At 48.2% G+C, this 13,758-nt stretch overlaps 1 protein-coding gene across 1 annotated transcript; it reads right to left on the bottom strand.

Moving 5' to 3' along the window:
• Nucleotides 1–529: 529 nt before the first annotated feature.
• LOC146191021 (iripin-1-like) lies at nt 530–12,459 on the bottom strand. The gene is made up of 3 exons (XM_084601443.1): nt 12,324–12,459; nt 2,533–3,395; nt 530–1,406 (listed from the first exon to the last, which is right to left on the bottom strand). The coding sequence occupies exons 2-3, from the start codon at nt 3,387–3,389 to the stop codon at nt 1,091–1,093; spliced, it is 1,173 nt and encodes a 390-aa protein (XP_084457569.1). The 5' UTR covers nt 3,390–3,395; nt 12,324–12,459; the 3' UTR covers nt 530–1,090.
• Between the last annotated feature and the right edge of the window lie 1,299 nt (nt 12,460–13,758).

The raw sequence follows: 13,758 nt of genomic DNA, 5'->3' as shown, positions 1-13,758 counted from the left end.
CTTGCGGAATACCACTCATTTAGGTTCAACTCAAGGAGCACGAAAATCTCATTATTAAGGCACAGTGGTCGCGAACTTTCAACGTTTGCTTGCCAGAAATATTACATATAGCTAGTTCTGTGTCGCTTTTTCTTTACAATGCTTCTGAAATAAGCTTAAAATGGACTCGATGAAACAGCAGCTTCCGCCGAGATGTCTGTTGATCTCTAAGAATATGATATATGTACGTCGTGCAGGTTTTACATGTACGTAGTTTAGCGCTTAGAACCATGCTAAATAAATCATTATTTTTTTTTTTAGATATGACGCATGTGTTGTTACAGAAAAAACGTGGGCATCAAACTAAAAGCATCAAGCTTGAACGATGTGTTAGCGTCTGTTTAAAGATCGTGTGGCAAAAAAGGTTAAGCGATAATTCTCGCTCTAACTTGGCGTCAGCTTCAACAGAATCCAAATGGAAGTATTGTTAATACATGAAGCACTTATGGCCAATACGTATTTACCCAGAAGAAGTATAGTATACAGGTACACAGCAGCCGCCCCAAATCGTTCTTTCAGAAATAAAATAGAAACGCCGGTGAAAAGATTGTGCAGTTGAATTGTCGGTGTAACAGCGATACTGAATGCACAAGTCTCTACACTCATTTATTTGCAAAACAGTACTATTGAAGCGCTGATCATAAAAAATGGAGAACATCGTGTAGAGAGTGAGCCATTCACAGAATCTGGATGGCGTGGATCCCGTTGTATAAAAATGGTCTATAAAACGACTAAGGCATTTCTCAAACTAATTTCAGCGGAGTGCTCCCGGAAGTGCAAAAGCAACATATCTTTAATCATGCAGCGGTGTACATTGTCACTGCGTGGCTTGTATAAGAAGCCAAGCAGAGAGCGAACAAGGATCGAGTTTTGCGATTCAAGGAGCGGTGCGTATCCCCATTTCTGTTTATGCCAAATCCTGTGACTCGAGAAAGTGAGCGACCTTGTTGTGGTAGGAGATGAAAAGCAGTCTTCATTAGTACTGGGTTAAATACTTTGAAGTAGAATGTGAACACAGAAACGCAGAGCACACGTGTGGCGTCTGGGTGCTCTAGAGGTGGTTCACTTGACCGACGAAGAGGACATCCCCGGTCTGCCTATTGCGGATGAAGAACAGGAACGGGTGGTTCACAACGAATGGAGTGCCCCTGACCGCGCTTTCAGTGTGAAATATGACGCCTGTGGCGCCAGCTGCCTGACTGCCTTCCTCGTTCACCTCAACGACAGCTTTGTGAATGACGTCGTAGACGAACAGGTCCCTAAAGCCGCTGATTCCAGAAAAGTCAGCCTGGTCCTCCTGGAAAGCCTTCGAAACTCCGAGCAGCGACAATGGACGCTTGAGTTTGTATTCCCCTTCAATCGTGAACCTGAATTGCAAGAAGGAAAAGCAAATTGTTGAAAGATTGCTGAGGTTACTATCTGTATAGAAGGACTATACGCTGGTAACGGCACGGCCTGTATGTCGCGCGGCATATTGGCGAGCTTATGTGTATAATTTCCCTTGCCATTGTGATATCGACCTTTCATTGCGCCACCTAACATTTTATTATCCCTTTTGTGCATGTGAGTAAGCTGACATGTGTGTTTCCTTTTCCTCGCGGAATATCACATTACCGACTGAAGGTCTATCCCTATATGCAAGAAATATTGCAGCGCCACGTTGCAGCGCTTAAACAGTCTGAAAAATGAATAAAAATCCCCATTGTTATGTAATATATCCAGAGCATCTAAAGAGCATATTCGAATTCAGCTGTAAGTAACCCAATATGATTTACAGCACGGCTGCCAATAAAATAATTTAAGTTAGTGGTTTCGTGACTAAACTGGACTGGTACGATTAGTTCTCTTTGTAAGCGCACTTTGGAAGAATGAACTTGCTATCACCTCGTATAAAGTAAAGACAATATTACCGAAGCTAAGTATCACTTGTTTTACGAGTAAGAGAACAAGCAATAATAGACGTATTAACATCATTCACTACTTTGAAGATTAACGCCCCTTTTGTCGTGCGCTACTCAGAAAACGTGCTGTTTCAAGGGAGGCGGGGGGGGGGGGGGTCATCTTTGGAACCCATTGTACCATTACTGGTATGGTTAGATCCAGTGGTGTAGCCAGAAATATTTCTCGTTAGGTGTTATGCACGTTCAATGAAAAGATGGGCAAAAAAATAACAAAGGCGAACTATGGATGGATGCAGCGGTCAGAAAATTTCGGGAAGGGGCACGTTAACACCGAACCCCCCCCCCCCCCCCCCCCCTCATGTCTCCCACCCTGGCTACGCACCTAGTTAGATCACTTAAATGGAAAAACACATCTTCACTGGAATCGCGATGTTGCAGGTGCATGCAGGTTTAAATTAACGAGCTATAGGCACTTGGTGTAGATTCTGACAAGAAAAACATTGTGGTGAGCGCAAAAATTCCGGTGGAACTTCAGAAAAGGTGCTTATATTATCTTTCTTGCTTGTACAAAAAATGTAGTCGTGCTACTCACTTTGGCAATTCCACATTGACGACGGTCTCGGTGAGTTGAGAGAGGAGGCGTCGAAAGACTGGCCACGTAAGGGTGTTCCTCAAGGCATCGACACCAGTCCTGTCTCGCGGTCGGACAATCGTCATGCTGTAATCGAGACCAGCATAAGGCAGGTCAACAATGTCCGCATTCGTGTCATCGTCCCGAGCGTATCCGGCTGTGATCTGTCCATGCATCATGTCGACCTCTACTTGCTCTGTCCCCGCATTGAAAAAGGGAGCCTTGAACGTGGAAGTCGAGTGAAAAGGCGTATTCCAGATACCCTTGAAGTAGATGGCGTTCAAAAGCACCAACTTTGCGTCGGTAGATAGCGGCTCGCTGAGCAACTTCTCGATTTTTCCACCCGTATGATTCTTAACCCACTCGTTGATATTACTCAGGGACTGTTCATCGGCCAAATTGGCAACACTGGCTTCGGCATCGAAGGACTGTTTCAAAATGTTCAGGTACTCTCCCAGGATGTTGTACCCTTCCTGGACAACGGCTGTGTTGGCTACAAGGAGGGTCGAGCTTGAAGGAGACTTTAACACTTGAGTATGCTGGGCTTGTGCGTTGTACACGTGGTCGGGTGCCAATCCAACAGCCGCGTAAGCTAGAGATTCGTACAACTCGTGCTGTGTCTCGCCTCTTGCACCGGCGTAGGCCATGGTTAAGGCGGTCGACACGCTGTATGGTGAGAGGAAAATGTTGACTTCGGACGAGGCCGGAATCTTCTGCAAGAGCCGGAAGCCAAACTCGTTGTTGGCGTGGGCCACCTTCTGCTCATCTTGGGCAGCGCAGAGGGCCCACAGACACGAGATGAAGATGAAATACTTCATTGAAATCTGGAGAAGAGTGAAAGTATGTGGGCATGATTTAGTATGCGGGTACTTTTAACTTTGACGTAAAAGTATGAAAGAGCATTGAAGAAGGGTAAAGGATGAGCCTCCGTTCGCAAGCCCAGCCAACGTTTCGACAAGTGGACATGTCGAAACGTTAGCTCGTCTTTCGAACTGAGACTAACTCATTATCCTTGTTCGGTGCTCTTTCATATTCTGTAGCCATCTTCTTTCTCTCGTTCTACCTTGGATCCTCAAGTGACGTAAAATGCTACTGCTAATCCAAAGGATCAGCTCACGAATGATCTATTCTATATTTAACAAATTGGGACACTTAGCTCTTCCTTTAAGGGTGTACGGGACAATTTTAAAGTCTGCCGTCCGCGGCTCCCCTTGAGCGTACTAGGTAGTTAACGTGCGCTTTTGAAGTCGCTTATTCTCTAATTGGTAAATTCGTGCCTCTATTATCCTGCGAATACACATTAGCCTACAGTTCTAAACTACCGCGATATGTGAAAGAGCAAACGGCAAAGATATAAAGCCCCAATTTTAATAACGTCCTGCGAACATGCCTAGATTGGCAATGGGTTAAGTTTCTGACAAGGGATTCAAAGGTACCGGAGGGTTCCATTCCCACCTCATCTTTGCATCTCAATTGAGCTACGTTAGTTGGAAGCTCAGCTCGATCTCATGGGTCTAGTGGCGCACACAGCCCACCAAGCAATCAGTTCCCGACTGTGTCACTACCTTGCTACTACCAGACAGTGGCCAATGTTCGTGATTTCTCGCTCACAACGTCGGCAACGCCGATGGCGGCCTTTCACGAGGCCTTTAAGCTATTGCGTTATATACCTGTTTGATGCCCCGATGTAAGTAACAGGAATGCAGAGAAGGCGGAGGAGAATGTAGTGAAAGAGGCGTCGCGGTCAATGAGGGAAGGGTAGAGGGCGAGGCTAGGGTACTCGTGCACACGGCGCACCACATAATGAAGCATAATGCGCCACATGAACCGCATTGACGTCATAGACTGTCTTTGGCTAGTGATGAGCAGCAGGGAAGTTGAGGAGTGGCGCCGCTTGAGCAAGTTATCAAGAGCTGATAGAAAGAACAAATCACGTAAAAGGGTATAGTTTTCATCATACGGAGATGGGCCTCTTACCGTTGCGCCGGGTACTGCGGAACCCATAACAAGGTAGCTGCACTGTCCCTATACTATTTGTCTGAAGGCACCACCTTTGCCCAAAGTAGGCAACGGGGTCTGTTTCTGAACCTTGCTGTTGGGCATTTAGGGCACCCTCAAACTAAAGTAAGGAGAACGCCTGATATCAAGTTTCGAGTTCATTTTACGGATACTGTGAGGGCTAAAATGTAAGGCTGAGAAGCAAACCCGGGTGTCTTCTTTTGGTAAACAGCATATGCACCATTAACCGGCTCTTCCTTACTGTTAGAAACTAATAATAATAATAATAATAATAATAATAATAATAATAATAATAATAATAATAATAATAATAATAATAATAATAATAATAATAATAATAATAATAATAATAATAATAATAATAATAATAATAATAATAATAATAATAATAATAATAATAATCATGCAGGGTGGATTTAATGGTTGGTTGGAACGTCTAGAGCTGGCAGTACTTTGGGCACAGCAGGATCGAATTACCAGTCGCAGGGCGGAGCTTCAGCGCGAGCGAGATGGGCGCCGGAGACAAGCGATGGTGATGGCGATGCCGCAGCGTTTTCTGTTCTTTGTCTTCTTTACATTTCCCCCGCGTGAAGAAGTCGCCATCCTGGCGACTCAGGGAGAAGAGACGACCAGAGGGTTGTAATATGGCTTGAGGCGGCTAACGTGGACAACCTCGCGGCCGCGACGGCGGTGGTCGGAAGAAGGGGTGACTGGCTCGATGACGTAGTTCACAGGGAATGTGCGTTCCAAGACGCGATAAGGTCCGTGGTATTTGGTGTCTAGTTTGTTGGTGGCAGGAACGCATAGCCAAACGAAGCTGTCGGCCAGGAACGTGGGAGCAGGGGTATCGGTATCATGCTGATCTTCGCGATAGCCTTGAGTGTTGGAGGTAAACGTGCGAGCTAGCTGACGGCATTCCTCGGCCTTCTGTGCAATATCTGACAAAGCACTGTACTCAGAGGCATCTGGATGGTATGGCAAAATTGTGTCCAGAGTACAAGATGGTTCACGGCCATATACGAGAAAGGAGGGCGAAAACCCAGTTGTTGCTTGGGTGGCAGTGTTGTACGCGAACGTTACGAAAGGCAGTACCTGGTCCCAGTTGGAGCTTCCCGATTCAGATGTAACGTACATTGCGAGCATGTCCCCAAGCGTACGGTTGAAGCGCTCCGTGAGGCCGTTTGTTTGTGGGTGGTACGCAGTTGTAGCCCGATGTATCGATTTACAAGACGACAGGAGCTCTTGGACTACTTCGGAAAGAAAGACACGACCTCTATCACTCAGTAGCTCGCGAGGGGCGCCGTGTCGAAGAATGAAGTGGTGCAGAAGAAAATGGGCTACCTCTCGGGCTGTCGCCGCGGGAAGTGCAGCAGTCTCGGCGTAACGGGTCAGGTGGTCGACGGTTACTATGACCCATCGATTACCAGCGGCACTGCATGGTAGCGGACCATAAAGGTCAATTCCCACGTGATCAAACGGGCGAGCTGGACACGGTAAAGGCTGGAGAGGGCCAGCAGGGTGGCGAGAAATCTTGCGTTGTTGACAGGCGGTACAAGAGCGAATGTAGCGACGTACGAAATTGTACATTCCCCGCCAGTAGTACCTCTGACGAATTCGATCATAGGTTTTGAGGACGCCGGCATGAGCGCTTTGCGGGTCAATGTGATGGCGGGCACAAACCTCGGAGCGGAGGTGGCGCGGAATGACAAGAAGCCACGTTCTGCCGTCTGAGTTGTAGTTCCTGCGGTAGAGAAGGCCGTCCCGAATGGCGAAATGGGAGGCCTGTCAGCGGAGTGCCCGAGGATGCGTAGCCGCGGAAGTAGTGCCAAGGATATCTAGCAGGTTAGAAACCCAAGGATATTGTCGTTGCTCGAAAGGCATATCCTCAATGGTGAGTGCTGACAAGAATGCTTGAGGAGGTGACGATGAGTTAGGCGAGAGCACCGGTGACGGAGAAAGAGCGTCGGCGTCAGAGGGCTTGCGGCCAGAGCGGTACACTACACGGATGTCGTATTCCTGAAGCCTGAGAGCCCAGGCCCGAGACGGCCAGACGGATCCTTGAGAGACGTGAGCCAGCAGAGAGCGTGATGATCTGTAACTACCTCGAAGGAGTGGCCGTATAAGTAAGGGCGGAACTTCGTTACAGCCCACACGATTGCTAAGCACTCCTTTTCGGTAACGGAGTAGTTGGACTCGGCTTTGGTGAGAGCACGGCTTGCGTAGGCGACAACGTATTCGGAGAAGCCAGGCTTGCGCTGGGCGAGGACGGCGCCGAGGCCGACACCACTGGCATCGGTGTGAAGTTCTGTAGGTGCAGTAGGGTCGTAATGGCGAAGGATTGGTGGTGACGTCAGAACATTGCGCAGTGTCGCGAATGCATCATCGCAGGCTGGCGACCAAGAGGAGAGGTTAGGGGTGCCTTTCAAGAGCTGTGTAAGGGGGGCTATGATTGTTGCGAAATTCCGAACAAACCGACGAAAGTAAGAGCAGAGGCCCACGAAGCTTCGCAGTTGTTTCAAAGTGGTCGGTTTCGGAAAGTCAGCGACGGCGCGCTTCTCAGGATCAGGCAGAACTCCATCTTTACACACAACATGTCCGAGTGTTGTGAGCTGGCGGGCACCAAAGCGGCACTTTTTGAGGTTCAGTTGAAGACCGGCGCGGGTTAGGCAGGTGAAGACCTGGCGAAGTCGAGTCAGGTGGGTCGGGAAGTCGGTTGAAAAGACGACGATATCATTGAGGTAGCATAAACAGATGTTCCATTTCAGGCCGCGCACTACAGTGTCCATCATTCTTTCAAATGTGGGTGGGGCATTACAGAGTCCGAATGGCATAACATTAAATTCGTATAGTCCGTCTGGAGTAATAAAGGCGGTCTTCGGACGATCCGCCTCTGCCATGGGCACCTGCCAATGCCCGGAGCGTAAATCGAGTGAGGAAAAGAATTCTGCGCCTTGCAAACAGTCTAGGGCATCGTCGATTCATGGGAGGGGGTACACATCACGACGAGTGATTTTGTTGAGGCGGCGATAATCAACACAAAATCGTATGGAGCCATCCTTCTTTTTAACTAGGACCACAGGAGACGACCATGGGCTACAGGATTCTCTAATTACAACGCGTTACAGCATGTCATCGACTTGTTGGGCAATAACACGGCGCTCAGTCGGGGACACCCGATACGGCCGCTGATGGAGAGGTGGGTGAGCGCCAGTGTCAATGAGGTGAGTAACGGTCGTCGTGCGGCTCAAGGAAGATTGCGGGATGTCGAAGGAGGAGCGGAATTGGTGAAGGTCAAGAAGTTGTTCTCGGTGGCGCGGCTCTAGAGCGCTGTCCGTAGAATGGTCAAAAAGATCCCGCTGTAGCGAATCTGAAGCCACACGAGTTGGAGTCAAGGCGTCAACTTGGCAAACAGGGAATGACAAATCATCAAAGCCGAACACAAGGTCCACGGGCTCGATGCGGCCGAGGCACTCCCCTTCGATCAACATAGCGGGAGACGCAAGAGGATTGGCTACCAGAAGTGTGCTAGCGCCGTTGTTCATGTCAAGGACGGCAAACGGCAGCGGTAAGTGGCGGCGGCGGCAGACAACGTTAGAGGGCACAAAGAGGACTGTCGCGGCGGTGGTAAAAGAGGTAGTGAGTGGAACCAGAACAGCGCTAACGGGTGGGATGGTTGTGTCGTGAGCTACGAGGAGTTTGGTCGCAAAACGAGGACACGGCTCGTGGAGCAGGGCATCAGACGGTGCATCACTCGATTCAATGAGCTCTACTTGAGGACTGGCGCAGTCAATGATAGCATGATGCTGGGACAGGAAATCCCAGCCGAGAATGACGTCCTGAGAACATGTGGGGATAACGACGAATTCGATGATGTACAAGGCTGCAGCAATGACGACGCGAGCAGTGCAGATAGCTGTCGGCTGTATACTGTGAGCGGATGCGGTACGAAGCGATAGTCCCTCGAGAGGCGTAGTCACCTTTCGGATGGAGCGGCAGAGTTTTTGGCTGATAACTGATACAGCGGCACCGGTGTCGACGAGCGCAAGAGTATGAACACCTTCAACGATGACAGGAATAACATTCGCGGGATTAAGACGAGGACTTTGAATTTCTGTCGAATACGCAATTCGTGCCTCGCGAACTGCGGCGTTTAGTTTTCCGGCTGGGTAACGGGTCGTCGGCGCATTGGCGAAATGGAGCGGCGACGTGGTGATGGCGAACGACGAGGGAGGAAGTCCGGAGGATCAGGGGGTGCTGTTGGAGGACCCGATGGGACTGGGAACTGGGGGGCCAAATAAGGTGGCGCAGGCCGTGCAGCAAAGGCCATATTTATTCGGCGCCGGCAGTAGCGTGTAGTGTGTCCAGGGATGCCGCAGTGGTAGCAAATAGGCCTGTTGTCTGCAGTGCGCCATGGAGATGGTGTCTGACGCAAGGGGGGAGCAAAAGCTGTTGGTGCGGACCGCATGGGGAGCGAAGCATAGGCATATGCTGGCTCAGGCGGTGGACTTGAAGTGACTTCAGCATACGTGCGACGCAATACTTGAGGAGGAGCCGGCGCGAATACTGGAGCGTAGCTCAGTGGCTCAACGCCGGACGATGAAACTGTGGGCGTGATAACGGCATTGAGGGTGCGACCGGAGCTGATTGAGGAACAGGATTAGGGAGGACTTCAGATACATGCTGCTGGATTGCATGGCAAAGCTCCGGAACAAGGCCAGTTGTTGACGACTCCTTAACATATGGCTGTAGGGACAGTTGTCGCGCGACCTCCTGACGTACAAAAGCCTTGATGTCTTCAGAGAGGCTAGATGACTCCCTCTCCGCGTCTATTCCAGCGAGTGATGCATGAGGCTGGCGAATCAAAGCACGCTCCTTGCGGAGTTCGTCGTAGCTTTGACAGAGGTCGTAGATTTCCTTGACCGTATTGGGGCCTTTGGCGATAAGCATGTTGAAAGCGCCGGCATCAATTCGTGTGAGGACATGACGTATCTTAACGGCCTCGGTCATGGTCAGGTCAACGCGGCGACACAAATCAACAATGTCCTCAATATAACTGGTGAACGTTTCACCGGGCAGCTGTAGTCGCGATCGAAGACGCTGTTCCGCGCGGAGTTTTCGGACGGCGGGGCGGCCAAAGACATCAGAAAATTTCGTCTTGAAATTCGCCCAGGTGGCAAAGTCCGACTCGTGGTTTCGAAACCACAGATTAGCGACGTCGTTCAAGTAAAAGATGACATTGTTGAGCTTACGGTTGTCGTCCCAGTTATTGTGACGGCTGACCCGTTCGTAAGTGGTCAGCCAATCGTCGACGTCGTCATCGCTGCTTCCACTGAAGGTAGCCGGGTCCCGTTGACGAAGCGCGCCTGTGCAGGTGACGGGCGGAGGCAGGTGCAATGAAGTCGGCTCCGTCATTGGGGTAGTCAATGTTCTGCTGCGAAGTTCCAGGGCGAGATGGGTACAGGGAACCTCAGATTGACCTCCACCAAGTGAAATGTGGATTTAATGGTTGGTTGGAACGTCTTGCGCTGGCAGTACTTTGGGCACAGCAGGATCGAATTACCAGCCGCAGGGCAGAGCTTCAGCGCGAGCGAGATGGGCGCCGGAGACAAGCGATGGTGATGGCGATGCCGCAGCGTTTTCTGTTCTTTGTCTTCTTTACATAATAATAATAATAATAATAATAATAATAATAATAATAATAATAATAATAATAATAATAATAATAATAATAATAATAATAATAATAATAATAATAATAATAATAATAATAATAATAATAATAATAATCCGGACGATACCTACTGTAGGGCAAATGCCTTTCTCATATTCCTCCTGTGCTAGCTGCATCCACTTGACCCATGCAAACTTCTTAACCTCATCCGCCCACCTAGCTTTCTGCCCCCCTGGTACGCTTTCCTTCCCTTGGAATCCAGTTTGTTACCCTATAGCGACCATCGGCTCTCTTTGCACTACATATCCTGCCCATGCCGATTTCGTCTTCTTGATTTCCACTGGAATGTCCTTAACTCAAGTTATTTTCCTGACCTACACTGCGCGCTTCCTATCTCTTAGCGTTACACATACGTATTTTCCGTTCCATAGCTCTCTGCGTTGTCTTCGACTTAAGCAGAACTCTAGAAGATCATAACAACAATTACCCACACGGAGGCCATTAACCGGTGATTTTCTTTCAGATTATCGTTTGCGGCGCAATTGCTGTCTCCTAAAAGCAAGGGTATTAAGGAACAGACAAAACCCATCTGTTCATAAGAACCGCGATCAGCGATACGTGCAGATGCGCAGCATGCCATTGATTGCTCCGCCTCTTAATTGATCGTCACTGGACGGAAAGCTCCGATTCGCCTTGGTGAATGGGGTAGAATTTTCACAGCTACGACAACCTCGCAGCCATATATTCTTATATTACTGGCTCCTTGGCTTTTCGTCACTAGGGCTATTAAGGTGACGTATGACATGGGCCTGAGCCCCTCCCAGTGCGTTCCAAAGCGCAAGAGGCTTTCGAGCATGCCTCTGAGGTGCAGGGGGAGTTTAACTGATCCTCAATATGTTTCGCCATTGGAGTCCTTGTTTGGCTGGAGGTATAGAAATACTTCAATGACGATGAGTAAAAAAAAAAAAAAGTAGTCTCGGCTCAGCTTCACTTAAACTGATAAGACGGGCAAAAGCACTTTTTGGTACGGTTTTGCTTGGCGGTTTATCATTTCGAGTATAACAAAATGTTTGGAAAAATATTAAGCGTATTAAGTTGATTCGTATTGGGGGAAAGGAATACGCAGCATCTGTCCCATTTCTTGAAGGCTCGACACCTACAATTACAGTCGGAGATCCATATGTCGTCAGTTCGAATCCCTGTCGCAATTCAGCCTCCAACTAGACTAACACAAGGGTGCCAAATAGGGAGTGGAGTTGTATGACACCCCCCTATACGATCCAGAAAGAAAGTCTGCGTCACAATTTGATACGATTCACATTATACTGATCTGTTGCCACTTTCCGCGGATATATCCTACGTATTTCTGTTATGAGACTCACAAGCAAGACTTTCGCCTTAAGACAGCAGAAAATGGTTAAAGATGCTTATTTGCTAGCCCCACTTATCCTAGTCTGTGTGGCTAGAATACGATATTCCATGAGTTGCGATGTGTAATATTGTCAACCTTGGACATTGAAATGTGTACTGGCCATATATGCAGTGCGGGTTTACTGCTTGAAAAGACCACATGGGTAAACACTAGCACTGTTTTCTATGCCGGGCAAACTTTTACTTGCATACGGGCATATTAACGAGTATGCGGGATATAACACAGCCACAAACGAATGGATTAGTGATGAGAAGCAACATCGTAAGCTTGGTTATGAGAACCAACATTCGAAAAGCATATGCGGCGCATGTGTCTGTTACAGTCCTCCAGATTTCTTGTGTGCGTAGACACCAATGCACAGTCGCTTAAACAGATAATCAGACATCTATAGGTTACCAATCTTTGCTTTTGCATGTCTCTGTTCATTTGCGTTTTTGAATATGGACTGTTTATTTGTGCGACCGAAGTAAGAATCCAAATGGTGCAGTGAAAAGCACCCCATCAGGTGGGGAAGGAATACCCAAGAGTAAATAGTGAGTAGCTCACTGTTTCCGCTGCGTGCACTGGAACACTCGCACCAGCAAGGCTAAAATCAAATACCCCTCTTGAAAAGGTTAGATACACACGTACCTGACTACGGCCAACTTTAAGACGAAGCAGCAGAAATCAAACTAATGCGATGTGGTTTCCGCCGACCTGGCTTCCACTGAGAAAGTAACTGAAGCCGAACTGCGCGAGTGGGCACGTTCTGCACTCTATGGAAGGAACGAGGCAGCCTTGCTACAAGGATAGACGTGTGGGTAACTTTAGACTATTTACGACGCACTTTATCTCGTTTCACCAACAGAAACCAAAGAATGAAGCTGTAAGACGCACGTTCCACTTATCTGGAGGCGCTGCTTGCGATACTCAGCTTAGTGTATTTTCCAGTATGACGAAGACGCTGAAACTAAATCTGCTGACACCCCAGCAGCACTGAAATATACCCGCTCATTTTGCGGGAGAAAAACAAAACTAAAAAATAGGGTGACGAAAAACATGTTTCTGTCGATGAATAACGTTTGAATAGACCAGTTGCAAAACCTACAAGTCAGCTTCCCTGTGAGACAGGAATTCATGCACAATGACGACAGAACCGGACTCAGGGGTAATAGTTAGGTGCAGTGCGTGCATCTACTACTGTCCACGCTGCTTCCGATGCACTTCCCGTCGCACAGGCCATTGTGCGAGAACATGTTTTCGGGCATTCTTAACGCGGGAATGAAGGGGGGAGCACTGTCACCCTGGGGGTGAGGAAAGAAGATTTAGAATAGGGGACCCTAACCGGACAGGGTAACTGTGGCACCACAATGTGCACGCGCGGAATGCTGCGACGAATGGGCGCGGGGTGCGGAAATTACCCTACCCGCCTGGTGACGTACCAGCACTGCACCTAACTATTATCCCAAAGTAAGTCTATGCCGCCATTGTACAGGAATTTCTGCCGCACAGGGAAGCTGACTTGTAGGTTTTGCAACTGGTCTATAACGACTACACAGGAATGTGCGTTTATATCCCAAGATAGATGCGAGATATCGTTTATTCTTTAAACATTTCGAGGACTCTTGATGCATTTGGAAGTTGCAGAAGCTGAAGAAATTAAGTCTCGCACGCAGATCGCGTGTTGTTGAAACGCTGCATACCCTATCCTAAATGTTTTCTTCGTCCCCAAAATGTAGTCAAACCCTTTTATGAAAGAGAACATGTGGGAATGGCGAAATTTTCGATGGGCTGCTCCTAAGTAAGGTGGTATTTGTTAGTCTATCGAATCGAGCCATCTTACTACTATTACTTAGCATCAGGGGCTGAGAAGTTTGGGGCGCTTATTAAAGGAGTATCCTAGCAATGAGGCTGGTTCAGCTAACTGAGGCAGTCCAAAGTCTCCTGATGCTTTATAGCCTTTAAGATGGCCCTTAGGATAAAATCTGAAGCATACATAGACGCCAATATGTGTGGTTAAGCAAACAAACAAACAAACAGGAAATAAAAATAAAAATGAAGAAGCAATCAATGCGCAAACAAGTAA

The sequence above is a fragment of the Amblyomma maculatum genome, chromosome 4 (genome assembly GCF_055883805.1).
Source record: "Amblyomma maculatum isolate TAMU_Amacu chromosome 4, ASM5588380v1, whole genome shotgun sequence".
NCBI lineage: Eukaryota > Metazoa > Arthropoda > Arachnida > Ixodida > Ixodidae > Amblyomma > Amblyomma maculatum.
Note: the sequence above shows the minus strand (reverse complement) of the source record. Positions and strands in the feature narration are given on the sequence as shown.